The sequence below is a fragment of the Daphnia carinata genome, chromosome 6 (assembly GCF_022539665.2).
Source record: "Daphnia carinata strain CSIRO-1 chromosome 6, CSIRO_AGI_Dcar_HiC_V3, whole genome shotgun sequence".
Lineage (NCBI taxonomy): Eukaryota > Metazoa > Arthropoda > Branchiopoda > Diplostraca > Daphniidae > Daphnia > Daphnia carinata.
In genome coordinates, this window is record NC_081336.1 from 2,780,543 (window position 1) to 2,795,978 (window position 15,436).

At 39.1% G+C, this 15,436-nt stretch overlaps 4 protein-coding genes across 5 annotated transcripts; 3 read left to right on the forward strand and 1 right to left on the reverse strand.

The window, feature by feature from the left end:
• The first annotated feature begins 79 nt into the window (after positions 1-79).
• Positions 80-4,475, forward strand: LOC130690298 (uncharacterized). 2 transcript variants are annotated; one of them, XM_059495541.1, is made up of 5 exons: positions 80-481; positions 757-855; positions 968-1,330; positions 1,396-1,767; positions 1,832-4,475. In XM_059495541.1, the coding sequence occupies exons 1-5, from the start codon at positions 191-193 to the stop codon at positions 3,524-3,526; spliced, it is 2,820 nt and encodes a 939-aa protein (XP_059351524.1). In that variant the 5' UTR covers positions 80-190; the 3' UTR covers positions 3,527-4,475. The 2 variants fall into 2 exon arrangements, with proteins under 2 accessions (XP_059351524.1, XP_057369288.1); XM_057513305.2 differs by having other exon boundaries at positions 81-481; positions 1,826-4,474.
• Positions 4,476-4,873: 398 nt separating this feature from the next.
• Positions 4,874-8,901, forward strand: LOC130689477 (uncharacterized). The gene is made up of 6 exons (XM_057512426.2): positions 4,874-5,186; positions 5,433-5,534; positions 5,640-6,035; positions 6,097-6,477; positions 6,537-7,949; positions 7,999-8,901. The coding sequence occupies exons 1-6, from the start codon at positions 4,902-4,904 to the stop codon at positions 8,866-8,868; spliced, it is 3,447 nt and encodes a 1,148-aa protein (XP_057368409.1). The 5' UTR covers positions 4,874-4,901; the 3' UTR covers positions 8,869-8,901.
• Positions 8,902-9,010: 109 nt separating this feature from the next.
• On the reverse strand, positions 9,011-9,859 carry LOC130690346 (adhesive plaque matrix protein-like). Its single transcript, XM_057513366.1, has 3 exons — positions 9,780-9,859; positions 9,555-9,668; positions 9,011-9,487 (listed from the first exon to the last, which is right to left on the reverse strand). Exons 1-3 carry the CDS (start codon positions 9,786-9,788, stop codon positions 9,194-9,196), a joined length of 417 nt encoding a protein of 138 aa, XP_057369349.1. The 5' UTR covers positions 9,789-9,859; the 3' UTR covers positions 9,011-9,193.
• A 2,394-nt stretch (positions 9,860-12,253) lies between these two features.
• LOC130690302 (glucose-6-phosphate isomerase-like) lies at positions 12,254-15,297 on the forward strand. The gene is made up of 14 exons (XM_057513309.2): positions 12,254-12,513; positions 12,595-12,688; positions 12,795-12,986; positions 13,056-13,136; positions 13,207-13,422; positions 13,525-13,660; positions 13,726-13,829; positions 13,907-14,046; positions 14,119-14,232; positions 14,297-14,466; positions 14,642-14,746; positions 14,811-14,877; positions 14,951-15,006; positions 15,073-15,297. Exons 1-14 carry the CDS (start codon positions 12,269-12,271, stop codon positions 15,135-15,137), a joined length of 1,785 nt encoding a protein of 594 aa, XP_057369292.1. The 5' UTR covers positions 12,254-12,268; the 3' UTR covers positions 15,138-15,297.
• Positions 15,298-15,436: the final 139 nt, after the last annotated feature.

Below are 15,436 nucleotides of genomic sequence, written 5' to 3' on the forward strand. Positions count from 1 at the left end.
GCGCTGGCGTTGTTACGATAACAGCGTGAACTGAAAGGGAGCAGTTGGTAGTGGAATCAAGCAAGATAAACAACGTGAATCTTTTGCTGGTGGTCTACTTGTTAAACCAGACCATAGTTGTGAATTTAACAATTGAAATCTATCGTGAAATTGAGTTTTATGGATTCGTTGCAGGTTACAAGTTACAACAATGTCTTTCATAACAACGCCCCGACGGCACCACTTTCCGTTTCCGATTAAACAGGTCACTCTTGACGTCCCTATTCAGTTGAAGTTTCTATTCCCGTCAGCAGAACCATTGCATAGCCCATTGGAATCACGTTTTCTAGATGAATTCGACCAAATTGAGCTACTCAGCAAAGGAGCATTCGGCCATGTTTACGAGGCTAAAAAGAATATGGAGAACAAGAAATACGCTGTCAAGTGCATTAAACTCGGAAAAAATGACGAAGAAATGGCGGAAGTTACGAGAGAAGTTGAGGTAAGGCCGTGCATTTCTTTCTTTTTTTTTTTTTTTTACCGCCATATCTCATACTTGAATAGTGTAGAGTGACTGGCCACATTTATCTATTGCCCCCTATTAGTAAAATTGAAATAGAAAGAACAAGAGATAGAAATTTTGAACTATGCTATTCTTGGAATTCGCGACTACAAACTGTGAACACCAGACTGTTGCATATGTCGTGACTAAACAGTAAATGTTAAAATGGAAATCTTTTTTTTTAAATTTATTTATTAATTTTTCTATTTATTTAGGTATTGTCAGGCATAAAACATCATAATATTGTGTCCTACTACACTTCATGGTGGGAGAATCATCCGCCTCCAGAATGGCAGGATAATAATCGGGACGAGGTAAAAATATTTTTCTACAATTTGAAAGAACAAAATAAAATTTGGAAAGAGCATTTCCGTTAATTGATTAGTTTGCATTTAATCATCGGTTAATTGTTTAATGCCGTTGCAGGAAAACAGTGGCTATTCCAGTGAAAGTGACGAAATCATTTTTGATTCAAAACGTCTCGAAGAGGCGAATCAGCTTTACGGAAATGATTCTGTTGAATCTCAGTCGGATGATTTGGCATTGTCGTCCGAGACAAAAAATACTACTGATACTAACCAGGATGTTTCTTGTCATGCTGGAGCAACATCACAAGATACGGAATTGTCAGTCCACCCAGCGCAAAATTACACTTATCTTTTCATCCAAATGGAACTGTGCCAAAAAGAAAATTTGGGTGATTGGTTAGACTTCCGACAGCCAGCAGAATTGAAAGTTTACCAAATGTTTCGGGAAATTTTGTCAGCAGTGAAATATCTCCACAGCCAGGTTTTTATAACTTTCATCTTTTTTTTAGTATTTTTTTATTTATCGCATCTACTGGCTTTTTGCAGAATTTGGCCCATCGCGATTTGAAACCCAATAACATTTTCTTCGATTTCGATTGGTCGATTAAAGTTGGGGATTTTGGTTTGAGTAAAAAAATGACTACGGATCTGGGTTCCCAATCCGCCAGTTTAGCCATTGAACAAACACAATCGAACAGGTTCGATCCCCACACCAATTATGTTGGCACTAAACCTTACATGGCACCTGAGCAAGAGAATTCCCGGACGTACAATCATAAAGTGGATGTCTATGCCTTAGCTATAATCCTCTTCGAAATGAAGATGGATCCATTCAAAACTGACTCTGAGCGTGCAACTTCCATTCACAAATTGAAGTCCTTCCAGCTTCCGTACAACTTTGAACCTGACACTAATTTGGTAACGATATCCACAAATGTTTCACATTATTCTTGAAACTAAATGCGTGTTTTTGAAGAAGGAGCTACTCTATTCTATGCTGTCTGTTGATCCAGATAAACGGCCGGAAGTCAAAGACATCCTTTTAGAGTATTTCCCCAAAGACGTTAAACAGTCCAATTCTCGTCCGGTTAAGCCACGTAATGCACCCTCACCCGCACTCGCACCAATGCGACATGCTGGTGATGTCTTCCATTCAAAATTGTTGACGCTGTTCTTGAGTCGAGGTATTCGACGTGGCTATCAATTTCAACTGGGAGCTGACATGCCCGGATTGGGTGGTAAATTTGACGACTTAATTTTCAAGTATTGCGTCAATTCTTCGAATGCTATGAACCCCAGCTGGCGTTATCGATTTGTGCAGATCAAGTACAAGCAAGACGAAGCGTCTAAGATAACAGCAATCCAACTGCTCAATAAAAATTTAGGTGATTTTAGCTTGGCGAAATATTTTCGCTCGTACCTTCACATAACAAGAGCAGGATATGATATCCACGACTGCCTTATTTGCACAAATGTTGGCTTTAATGTGAATAATTTAATCACGAGCGGCCTTCGGCTAGTCACCGTCAATCCTTCAGACAAAATCTTAACTTTTAAAAATCCGTCAAGAGGACAGAAATCTGCTTCCTACCGACTACAAATCACACCCCGTTTACGTCAAAAGCTCACCGCAAATTGGTCAGAGATTCACTTGTTGGCTGAAACTTTGGTCCGCTACGCCCAAACTAACAAATCTCTTGCATTGTCCCTTGACATATTTAAACACAATCACGTTGCTTTGATCAACGAAAGAGTAATCGATTTGGAAACAAAAAAAATTCATTTAGATTTTCTAAATGATGCAAATTTGTCATCTGGTGCTAAGCACCTACGTCAGATCATCTTTGAATTGAAGATCAAAGAGGAAGATTTGGTCAAGTGGAAATTTAAACTCGGCGCCAACTTTGGGAAAGGTAACAAAAGCGCAGTTGATTATTTGCCACATACGGTCACAGACGAAGAAATTGATGGATTTTTCGACAAGCTCGTCTTTGCTGTTGACATGCCCAACATAGCCAAACTGGATCAAATCCTAACTGACGAGATTGGTCAACATTTTAAATTACTCGGACCTCACATGCTTCAATCAGTATGGGAGCTGTCGCATCGGAAATTCCTATCGTCGGAAGATGGACAAAAACTGATGGAAGAAAACAAACAAGCCATGATTTTTATTCATTTAAATGCGATTTCTATCGACTATCGGGATCGTCTTTGCAAATTTCACAGTCAACACAAACCAGAGGATCTTAAGCAACTGAACAAGGAACTGAAGCAATTTTTGTATCACTCGACTGAAATCAATATTCATATCTTGCGTTTAACTACGACATATCCAAAAAGCACGGCAGTTAAAGTTTTTTCGGCACTAAAAATTTTTCGAGATTTCCGGAAAGAAACTACTTATTTGATCGCGTCTTCAAAGCGGTTTGAAGACATTGACGAGATGGATCGATGGAAAAAAGCTCTAGAAGCTGGACCGTATCGACTTTTAATCATCGTTTGCAAAGATAGCGTTCAATTTCAAGAAATATATCACAAACTGATTCTTCATGAAGCATTGAAGAAAAAAGTCATCGTTATCTGCAAAAATCATGAATCGAACGCGTTGGACAATGGCCAATCAAATACGCAAACAACAGCAGATGGATGGAAGGAAATCAAAGATCATCCATAACCATTATCGATGTTCCAATGTATCCACAACAGCGTCGAACAAACAATCATGAAGCATATCGTCCTATCTCTAAATTGCTGACAGAGCCTTGCAACACAGAAATCGCTGGCCTGTTCATCTAAGGAAAAATGAACGAAAATGTTTTCTACTTTCAAAAGATGGTGCCAAGAAGCTACGACATTATAAAAAACCAAAAGGTGCCTTCAAATAACGAAGGCTTTTCCGCCTTAGTCGTACACCTTAGTCAAGTTTACCAGTCAATCCTGCCATCACGTAGATTGCTTAATCCCCAGCACATAGCTGGGATGCAGTTATCTTTTCATAATTCGTTATTAACTCTCTATTCTGTTTATCACCCTACCAAAGATATTGATCCGTTGTTGGAATCAGTTTCAACCAATGCCAACATGATGCTTTATACTAATCCACCTGTTAATCACACAAACGACCGAGATTACTAGTGCAAAAACGTAGCATCATGAAACGGAGGCGACATTCGACACGGAGCAAATGTACACATCAGTAACTTGGAACGCCTTGGGACTCAACGTGACAACTCATGTTTTGGTTTTCGGTAGCGGAGATTGCTCACGTTGCCATTCGCAAATCAAACGTTCAATGTTTTTCAAACTGAAATTTCAGTTTGAAAATCATCTTTCGCTACATCGCCATCGCATGAGTACCTTGCGCCGCGATGAAATCTTCACTAGAAAATATAAATTCCTTATAATTCGTGCATTTGCTTCCAGGGGGCACCACGCCAAGATAGTGTTCCCGACACACCACTGACAGTATTCTTTTGATTAGATTTATTTGTTGAATTACCTGAATATTGTTTTCAATCGCATAATTTACACTATATAAGATATTCCAATATTTACTCTTTTTAATGGGAAAATTTTTGTTTTATGAGTGATCTATTTCAGATATTTACTAGGCCAATGTGACTGTATTTCAATTCACCTAACTAATTTAATTCAATTACAAGATTGTTTATTTTGGTGAATAAAAGTAATTATAGTTATGTCCACGTTCAATTGTTGTGTTGCACCCAGTCGAAGTTTTCTATTTTTAACTTATGTCCTCCTTCCCGTGAGAGGATTAATTTCAAAATGTTCCCGCCGTTGCACGGGCGAGCTGACAGCGTCTAACACCGGGAACGTTCACAATTAGCAACATAGATGACGCTGGCACTGTTACGATAACATGTGAGTGGTGTAAGCTAGCCGGCAGCAACAGCCGCGGTAGTTGGATGTGAATTCGCACCAGAATAACAACGTGGTTTTTTGCTGGTTAGCTGCATTGTGAACGAGATGATAGTCAATTTTGTGAGCTAAGAGTTTTTATCAAATTGACAGTGTACAAGTTGTTGACAATGACGTTTAACGCTGTACCCCGATCGTCTCATTTAACGTTGCAACAGTTGCTGTATTATGACAAGTTTCTCTTCACAAAATCAGACCCATTGCAGAGCCCATCAGCTTCTGGGAAATCACGTTTTCTAGAAGAATTTGATCAAATCGAGTTACTCAGCAAAGGAGCATTCGGCCATGTTTACAAGGCTAAAAAGAAGATGGAGAACAAGAAGTATGCTGTCAAGTGCATTAAACTCGACAAAAATCACGAAGAAATGGCGCAGGACAGCACGAGAGAAGTTAGAGTAGGATTATGTTTCACGCAATTAATTTTGTTGTCTCGATAATGTCTTTTTATCCTGCACTGTGGGACAGTATAACGTGTCTGCTAACCTTTTTCGCCCCGTATAGTACTCGGCTCCTACCTCTTTATCTGTAAATTTGAAAAAAGAAAGGGAAGAGATAAAATAGGAATTGTCTTATCTAAGAAATTATTAATTTGCTGATTGTACAGTAGATGAGAAATCAACAATATTTTTCTTTGCGTTTAGGTACTGTCAGATATAAAACATCGTAATATAGTGTTCTACTACAACGCCTGGTACGAGAAGTATCCGCCGCCTCTCGGGCATCACGACGATGGCACGAATGATGTAAACTATTTAAAATTTGTAAAAGCCAAGGAAAAACATTTATATTGCGTGATAATTTGCATTCTCGGTAAACAGCAATGATAAAATTTGTATTTTCCTTTGCAGGAAAACGGTGACTGCTCGAGTGAAAGCGATTACAACAGTTTCGATCCTAAACGCCTTGAAGAGGCACAAGAACGTTACGAAAATGTCACACGCCGATCGAATGATTTGACATCCTCTTCTCAAAGACAAGGTAGCAGTGACACCGACAGTGATGTTTCTCACCGAACTGGAATGAACGATCAAATACCACAACAAGAAAGGCCGCCTATCTCATCTTACCAATCTACGGAATCGTCACTGCAGCCATCCGAAAATTACACTTATCTTTACATCCAGATGGAACTGTGCCAACAAGAAAATCTTGCCAATTGGTTGAAGACTCGACAACCAAGCAACTTAGAAGTTGATCAAATTTTCCGTGAAATTTTATCAGCAGTAAATTATCTCCACAGCAAGGTTTAAGAAATGGTTTTACTTTTTCTCTAAACTATTCTGTATTAATCTATTCTTTATGCAGGGTTTGGTCCATCGTGATTTGAAACCAAACAACATTTTGTTCGATTCCGACTGGTCGATTAAAGTCGGGGACTTTGGTTTGAGTAAAAACATAGCTACGGACGGAGGATGCCAATCCGTTAATTTAAGCACGGAAGAAAAGAAGTCGAACACGTTCGATACCCGGATGAATCACACCATTTATGTTGGCACTAAACCTTACATGGCACCTGAGCAAGAGAATTCCCAGACGTACGATCACAAAGTGGACGTCTATGCCTTAGCTATAATCCTCTTCGAACTGAAGATGGGCCCATTCAAAACTGCTTCTGAGCGTGTGAATTCCATCGCCCAATTGAAGTCCTTCCAGCTTTCGCAAGATTTCAAATGCAGCATTAAATTGGTAAGGATATTCACAGATTTTTTCACAATTTCACTTGAAATTAAGTATGTCATTTAAAGAAACAGTTACTCTACTCTATGCTGTCTATTGAGCCTGACAAAAGGCCAAAAGTCGAAGACATTCTTTTGGAGCATTTCCCCAAAAAAGTCAAACAGCTCAATGATCGTCCGATTAAACCACCTAATGCACTCGGCTCCTCCCGTGCACCCCTGCGACATGCTCGTGATATCTTCCATTCCAAATTGTTGATGTTCTTCCTGAACCGAGGTATTCGTCAGGGCTACGAATTTCACATGGGTGCCAAAATGCCCAGTTTGGGTGGTCAATTTGGCGACTTGGTTTTCAAGTACCACGTCAATTCTTCGGCTGGAAAGAACGGAAGCTGGCGTTATCTACTCGTACAGGCCAACTACGATCAAGAAGGAACATTTAAAATTACAGCAAAGCAATTGCTCAGTACAAATTCAGGCGATTTTAACTTGGCGAAACATTTCCGCTCCTACCTTGACATAAGAGAAAGGGGGGACGATATCCACAACTGCATTATTTGCACAAATGTTGGCTTCGATAAAGAAGATCTAAGCAAGAATGACCTTCTATTAGTTGTCGTCAACCCATCAAACACCATCCCGACTTTTGAAAATCCGCCATCAAGTGGACAGAAAGCTGCTTGCTATCTACTACAAATCACCGACCATTTGCGTACAAAATTCACGAAAGATTGGTCAGACATTCCTTTGTTGGCAAAAACTTTGCTCAATTACGCCAAGACTTACGACTTTTACGCGTTGCGTATTGACGTGCTTAAACGAAATCACCGTGCTTTGGTCAACGAAAGAGTGATTGATTTTAAAACGAAAAAGTTTCATTTGGACTTCGTAAACAACGTGAATTTATCTCCTGGCGCTTTGCAGCTACGTCAGATTGTCTGTAAATTGATAGGCAATGAACAGATTTTAAGCAAGTGGGACTTTAATCTCGGCCCTAACTTTGGGAAAGGTAGCAAAAACGCGGTTCATGTTTTACCACCAATGGTAAAGGACGAAGACATCGTCGAATTTTTCAACAAGCTCATCTTTGCTGTTGACATGCCCAATATAGCTGATCTGGATCAAATCCTAACTGATGAAATTGGTCAACATTTTAAATTACTAGGAGCCCATATGCTTCAGAAAATTTGGAAGCTGTCCCACCGAAACTTCCTGTCATCCGAAGATGGACTGAAGATATTAGAAGAAAGCAAGCAAACTATGGTTTTAAATAATTTAAATGCCATTTCAGTGGACTACAGGGATCGTCTTCGCCAATTCCACTGCCAGGACGAACCAGGGAATTTTAAACAACTGAACAAGGAACTTGAGCCATTCCTGCATAAATCCAGTGAAAACAATATCCGTGTTTTACGTCTGACTACGACTTCGCCAAAACGTACGGCAGTCAAAGTGTTTTCAGCACTTGAAACTCGGCAAGAGGTAAGAATCATATTACTCCAATTAAATAAGTTATTAAATTTCTTTTCAGGAGGAAGGTACTTATTTGACCGTGTCATCAAAGGGGTTGGAAGGACCCGAGAATATGGAGAAGTGGAAAAATGCCCTAGAAGTTGGACCACACCAACTTCTAATTGTTGTGTGCAAAGATAACGTCCAGTTTCACGAAATCTATGACAAACTAATTCTTCGTGGAACTTTGAAGAAGAAAGTTATCATCATTTACAAAAATCATGAGTCCCTCGAGTTGAAAAATGGCCAGTCAAACTTGCAAATACCTGTAGACGGATGGATGGAAATCAAAGATCATCTATGGCCATCAGAGCTCCAATGCATCCACGTTCACGTCGAAGAAACAAACCCAGAAACATTCCGTAATATTTTCAAATTGTTAGCAGAGCCTTGTACCACAGAAATCGCTGTCCTGTTCGTTCAAGGAAAAATGAACGAAAATATTTCCTGCTTCCAAGAGATGGTGCCTAAAAAATACGACGTGATAAGAAACCAAAGCGTGCCTTTAGATAACAAAGGCTTTAGTGCCATAGTCGTACACCGTAGTCTAGTTTACCAGTCAATCCTGCCATCACGTATATTGCTTAATCCCCAGCACATAGCTGGGATTCAGTTATCTTTTTATAATTCTTTATTGACTCTCTATTCTGTTTATCATGATGCCAAAGATATTGATCTCTTCTTTTCAGAGGCACTTACAACTTGTGCTAACTCAGTACTTTGTACCATTCCACTTGCTAGTCACGCAGGTCATCGAGATTATGAACACACACCTTTGGTATCCCTAAAAGGAGACGGAATAACGCACGGGGTTGATGTACACATTAAAAATGTGGAACGCCTTATATCTAAATGTGGAAACCAATATGTTCGGTTTTCGGTGTTTTAATGTTATAGTTTTAACGTATAAAATTACCATTGTTAATTTTTTTTATCATATGCTGATTTTTCTATAAATCTTTCCTACCTGACGAATTTTTTCTTCTTTGTGCAGCTGAAGATTCGGAATCACGAAATTACGAGCAAACAGGTATGTTTCTTTCAGTTATATTTTTTTATGAATTTATCAATCTGCTTGCAGAACAATTTTCCCTAGGAAGTCACACAATGAGTTCTCCCAACTCTATTTCAACTGGAAATACTCGTAAACCAACAACAACAAGGGTTTTTCTTTAAACTCTATGTACGAAGAATTTGAAATTTTTCCAAGACACTCAAGGTTTGTAATTCTTGGGCGGTGCCGGTTGATAGGCCGGCTTGTAGGCCGGCTTATAATTCGGCGGGTAAGATGGTTTGTTTTCGGGATACGTGGCCTTTCCTTCGTACTTGACATCAGCGACGTATCCATTTTCGTCCGCCTTGTACGTCACGATTTGCGTACGACCATCGGGCAACGCTACACGGTAAGATCCAGTCACGGCTTTCGTATCGGCCGTCTCCTGATGGCCAAAGTTATTGTAACTTGGACCGTCGACGACAGCATAGCTAAAGCTGTATGGCATCATGGGCTAGTTCCCGAAAGAAAAAGGTAAATTTTCCAAATTTATTTCTAACGTAATTATGATGTGTACATACCTCGTAACCAGGTGTAGGATATGGTTTCGGTCGGGCAGTAGAATAGCCAGGTGTTTTGGGTAAGTTCAGTTGGGCAATAGCTCCAGAAAGGACTAAAACGATGACGGTAATCAACTAAATTTAATTAAAAGAAAATTACTTAACGTTTGCTCATCTATTGAATCGGACTTGGACAAGAGATTAAAGAAAAATGGCAATTTTCTTTAAGTAACGGGTTGAATTTACCTGATACATTGTTGTTTAGAAGTTAAAAGAACTGAAGTTACTGATATTGATCGAGTTATTTGACTCAGCCTTATATACGTGTAATGGACGCTGCAAGGATGAGGCCCACTAACAAACATTTTCGGGCGGGACTTACAGGTACACCTGCAAATTGTTTTTTTAGTGGTAGAAAGTTTTCATTTTTCTTTTTAATTTTTTTTTTTTAATTCTTCATTCGACTTTTTGTCGGTATTTGCTTTCTCATCGCCAAATTATCGATGAAAGTCTTTGATGTGTAATTCTCATAGCGCCCCGTCAGTTTACAATGTTAGCTTAGGATACTGTTTCACTTCCCTGTGTTTCTCCTACATTTTATTTCTATTTGGGTGCCGACTTTCTCCGCTAATTGGATCTCGTTGACCCTCGTTAAACGAGTAGCAATCAATTGCAAAGACTTTTGCGACATTTTTCGTTCGGATATTAAAATAGCTCAGACGATTAAATTTCAGGACTACCTGAGAATTAAAGTGAGGACACCACGCCAGCAGATCAATTTTGCATTAGCAAAAATTGGTTTTAGCTCATTAAAAGAAAATTTGTAATCCAATTTTTGCGCGGAAGTGTAGTGTTTATTAGAGCGCCGCTATTACTAGTAAATAAGCGTTAAATTTCTCCTTTAAGGGTACAACTAAAAAATTGAAGTAGTTCCCTTTTTAATGCGTAAACAGTTTATTACTCACAATTAATTTACCTTGCCGAATGATTGTCGTCATGACTTTCACTTGACCACTTTTTCCTCCTATCTTTTTGAAGTGGTAATTCAGAATAATAGAGAAAGTATTTTATTACTTTTATTTTGAGGTTCTGGAGTTCATTGGGATTGAAAATAATTTTCTCCCAATGAAAAACGAAAGTTATCCACCTGTCAAATAGAGTTGATGAAACACTGTGGAGCAATTCTAAATTGCTGCGCTCGCGTGAACGTTACGCGGTTAAGGTTGTATCTGATCATTAAATACTTACCACTTTAGCCGTATCGAACGTGTACAAGAAAAACTAACATCTCGAAGCTGACTATTGGGGATGGGGATACCACCGGGGGAATCCCTTTTCCCTGTGTGTGACGTCACAAATGTCGGCCATCGCGATTTGGGCGGAACTTAACCAAAACGGATTTTTCCAAATTTGGAATTCAAATAATTCGAAAACTAAAAGTTTTCCGCAAAAATGAAATCGGTTTTCAAAATCCTCGTCTAATTTTGTACCGAAAACAGTTATAGATCGTTATATTTAAGTCTTAGCAGTAAATTAAATAAGCCCGACTTTTTAAGCCCGATTTTTTAAGCCCGACTTTTGTGAAAAAAAAAAAGTTGGCTTAAAATTTTGACTTGAAATTTAACCTGCTATAACCAGAATTAAATGCTGATTCTCAATAAAATATTAGTTTTCACGTCAATTGAGTGGTTTTTGGCAAAATGGCATTCCATTTCCGTCGCTTTGAATGGCCTTTAAATTCCTACGTACACGAGGTAAAATGCAAAAGACACATAACTTAAATATATGAAGATGTCATTGAGCATAAAGTCAGTTAACCGAAGATGACCGTGATCAACAAGGACAGTCTAGTCATTTGTTTGCAGTTATTAGAGCGGCTTATTCATCCTACACTCGTTTGAATTACTGCCACTAGACGCCCACCAGAAATAATATTTTGTGTTAAACTAAATTTACAGCATAAAAAAGTAGCGCATTAATGGTCAGCCTGAAATAAAAATTCAATTAACTACGACTGCGGTTACATGTATTGACTCATAACTCAACGATTTGTGGTTTCCTGCTGTTGGTTCAGCACGTATTTCAATCCGTAATCAAGTATAAAGTTTGGAAGCGTTTCCATGGGTTATATTTTGTAGATAATGTTTATCTGACCTTGTATTCACTTGCACAGTAAAATTTGCTCGACATATATAGCTGTAAAACTTGTTTAACAACTTGTATTGGCGCTTTTTGAAATTCGCATCTCTATTCAGGTATTCCCCGCTTTGCGCATTATCACGGAATCAGTTCGTAGAATGTGTCACGATAATCAAAATTGTTAAATAAAATATTGTGGAAGTAAAGAAAGAGTTGATTTCTCGATTTAAAATATGGCGCGATTTGAATTTCGCGGGTACTGCGCGTTGCGTCACCGTGACGCAATGCGCATGCGTTAAATGGCATAAAAGTAGGCTACGCACGTGACTGCCTTTCCAACCCAATGTCACCTACACTTGTCCTTCAAAAACAGAACCCTGTGAGCAAGTGTTTAAACGTTCTCAGTCTTTACTTGCTAATTGCATTTAAGTTAAAGCCAATTGAATTGGACATCTTCAAAACGGCGTGACACGTGTTCTAGTTTCCTTTTATCCTTGAGATTTCTCAAGGACAAAAAATTCGGGAGTTGATATATATGTTCGTCCTGATCAGTCACTAACCAGTTCAGAACTTGCCGCCAGGGGCCCTGTCGTGTGATGGTAACGTCGTCGCGCTTAGTAGCAGCGATTTCTCATTGTCTGCCGGCCCTTCCCGTCTGCCGGTCACGAAGAAATTGTGCTCGAAAGCCACGTAAAACTAGTTCGCAGAAAATGGACGGCAACACTTTTCTAACGGAGGATGCAGCTTTTCAAAATTTGAAAAAGTATTTCGAGGAGAAAGGCAAAGATCTGAACATTCACCAACTTTTCGTGCAGGACCCAGAGAGATTCAACAAATACAGGTACTCAACAACAACATTTAAATTTAGCTCTGTGTACGTGTTTTGCTTTGTTTTCTAAAATTGGAATGATTTTATCTGAAGCATCAAGCTTTCAACCCCAGCTGATGGCGAAATTCTGATTGATTATTCGAAGAATCGAGTGGACGAAGAGACTTTGAAACTTTTGCTTGAATTGGTACGTTTGCAGCTGTCAGAGCTATTAAAAATAGCTTCTTGATTTGAAGGCTTTATAACATTTATTTTTAGAAATAATTCTATTCGTAAACGTTCCTATTTTTCAGGCTAAATCTCGCAAGGTGCAAGAATCTCGCGATGCAATGTTCAGTGGCCAGAAAATCAACTTCACCGAAAACCGAGCTGTTTTGCATACTGCCCTGAGAAACCGAAGCAATCGGCCAGTACTCGTAGATGGCGTTGACGTAATGCCAGACGTCAATGCAGTACTTAATCACATGAAAGAATTCTGTGCTGAGGTAAACAACAATATTATTTTCTTCCTTTTCGTATGTTCGCTAACAGTTCATTTCTTTTTGTTGGGACAGGTCATTTCCGGCCAATGGAAAGGCTACACCGGTAAAGCTATCACCGATGTCGTGAATATCGGAATTGGTGGCTCTGATCTTGTACGTTATTATTCACGAGTGTTGAACCTAACACTCAAGTGTTTTCTATTCTTGGATCATATTTTTTTAGGGCCCTTTGATGGTATCGGAAGCGTTGAAGGCTTATGCCATTGGACCCAACGCCCATTTCGTATCGAACGTCGATGGAACTCACGTTGCCGTCACCCTGCAAAAACTGAATCCCGAGACTACCTTATTTATTATTGCTTCCAAAACATTTACCACTCAAGAAACTATCACTAATGCCGAGTCGGCGAAGTCCTGGTTCCTTGAACACAGCAAAGACGTAAGTTAACAACATATCGTTTTCGAAATGGTGTCGTTCATCTTGCAGCCATTTTCATAATCCAAACTGTTGAACAAAATTGCTCGGGTCTCTTTTAAACAGGAAGCGACTGTTGCGAAGCACTTTGTCGCCCTGTCGACCAACTCAGTTAAAGTTCGTGAATTCGGCATCCTCGAGAAAAACATGTTTGGTTTCTGGGATTGGGTTGGTGGACGATATTCTCTCTGGTCTGCAATTGGTATGTGATCATAAATTGACTATGATGTCCTGTCGCTACCTAAATTTCTTTTTTTTTTTATTCAGGCTTGTCCATCGCTCTCAGAATTGGTTTCGAGAATTTTGAAAAGCTGTTAGATGGTGCTTATTATATGGATCAACATTTCTGCGAATCTCCTCTAGAACAAAATGTAAGCACTTGCTTTTTATTAAAGATTAGTTTGCCAGTTAGCAATGTAACATCTTATCAATACGTACGGGGCTCTAGGTTCCCGTTATTTTAGCCATGCTTGGAGTCCTTTATGGCAATTTCTATGGTGCTGAAACACACGCTCTACTGCCCTACGATCAATACCTCCATCGATTCGCTGCCTATTTCCAGCAAGGTGACATGGAGTCCAACGGAAAGTAAGACATCTGAAATTTTCCATTACAAGATTCGTTAGATAATATTTGTTTTGTTTATTGGTAATTAAACAGGTACGTCACTCGCAGTGGACGGCGAGTTGAGTATGCCACTGGCCCAGTCGTTTGGGGAGAACCTGGAACCAATGGACAACATGCATTTTATCAGCTCATTCACCAGGGAACTCGGTAATTGTTATTCATTGAATTATTGTGTTCGTATTTGTAATTTGGTAATTGATTCTGTTAACAGATTGATCCCTGCGGATTTTATTGCGCCTGCCCAGTCTCTTCATCCAATTCGTGACAAGATCCACCATAAACTTTTGATGGCCAATTTCTTAGCCCAGACAGAAGCTCTTATGAAAGGCAAATCAGCCGACGTTGCAAAAGCGGAACTTCAGAAATCCGGAATGGGAGAAGGTACGGATTTTTTTTATCGTAACAAAAAGTAGAACAACGTACTCTAAAAAAAACTTTATTAAGCAACATATTAAAAGTTTTTCTTAGTTCTTTATAAGGGGTGTCTCTTTCTGTGTCTTGATGTCTCTTTTCAGTTTGTTAGTTGAGATTGTTAATTCTTGTTTTTCTTTTACAGAGGAATTGAACAAGATCCTCCCGCACAAAGTTTTCGAAGGCAACCGGCCGACAAACTCTATCGTGGTGCATAAAATCACACCCTTCATCCTCGGTGCCCTAATTGGTAATACAGCTGAATTGTCTCAAGTTCTTTTGACTGTTTTTATTAACAGATCTTTTTATTTTAGCCATGTACGAAATGAAGATCTTCGTTCAAGGAATCATTTGGGATATCAACTCGTTCGATCAATGGGGGTAATTTATAGAATTCTGGGTTTTCTCAGCAGCTACATACTGATGTTTATGAATAATTTAATTTCGTTTTCAGTGTCGAGCTCGGCAAGCAGCTTGCCAAAGCGATTGAACCAGAGCTTGAAGGACCAGGTAAAATTATTTCAGCTAATTATGTTACCTTAACGCAATTTTTATTTAAACCGTATTTTGTGACAGGCGAAATATCTTCACACGACTCGTCAACTAATGGTCTGATTAATTTTATCAAGAGTAATTCATAAATGTTTGTTCCACTCAATGCTGAAACTGAGTAGAGCCAACGAATGTTCACACGTAGACGTCGTTCGACTTCATTGTTTTTTCCGTGAAATTCTATTCAATAATTCTATCATTGTTTTGATTTTTAAAAATCATAATAAATTTTGGTTTGGTATGAGGTAATTACGGTCTCCACAACCACGGCCGTAGCTCTTTTTGTCATTTCCTAATGGGCTGTTTTGGCGTTGGTAATGATAATTGGTAAAATTAGGTGAAAGGGACTTGAAATCCAAAGTGGAACAATCTAGACACATTGCCCAAC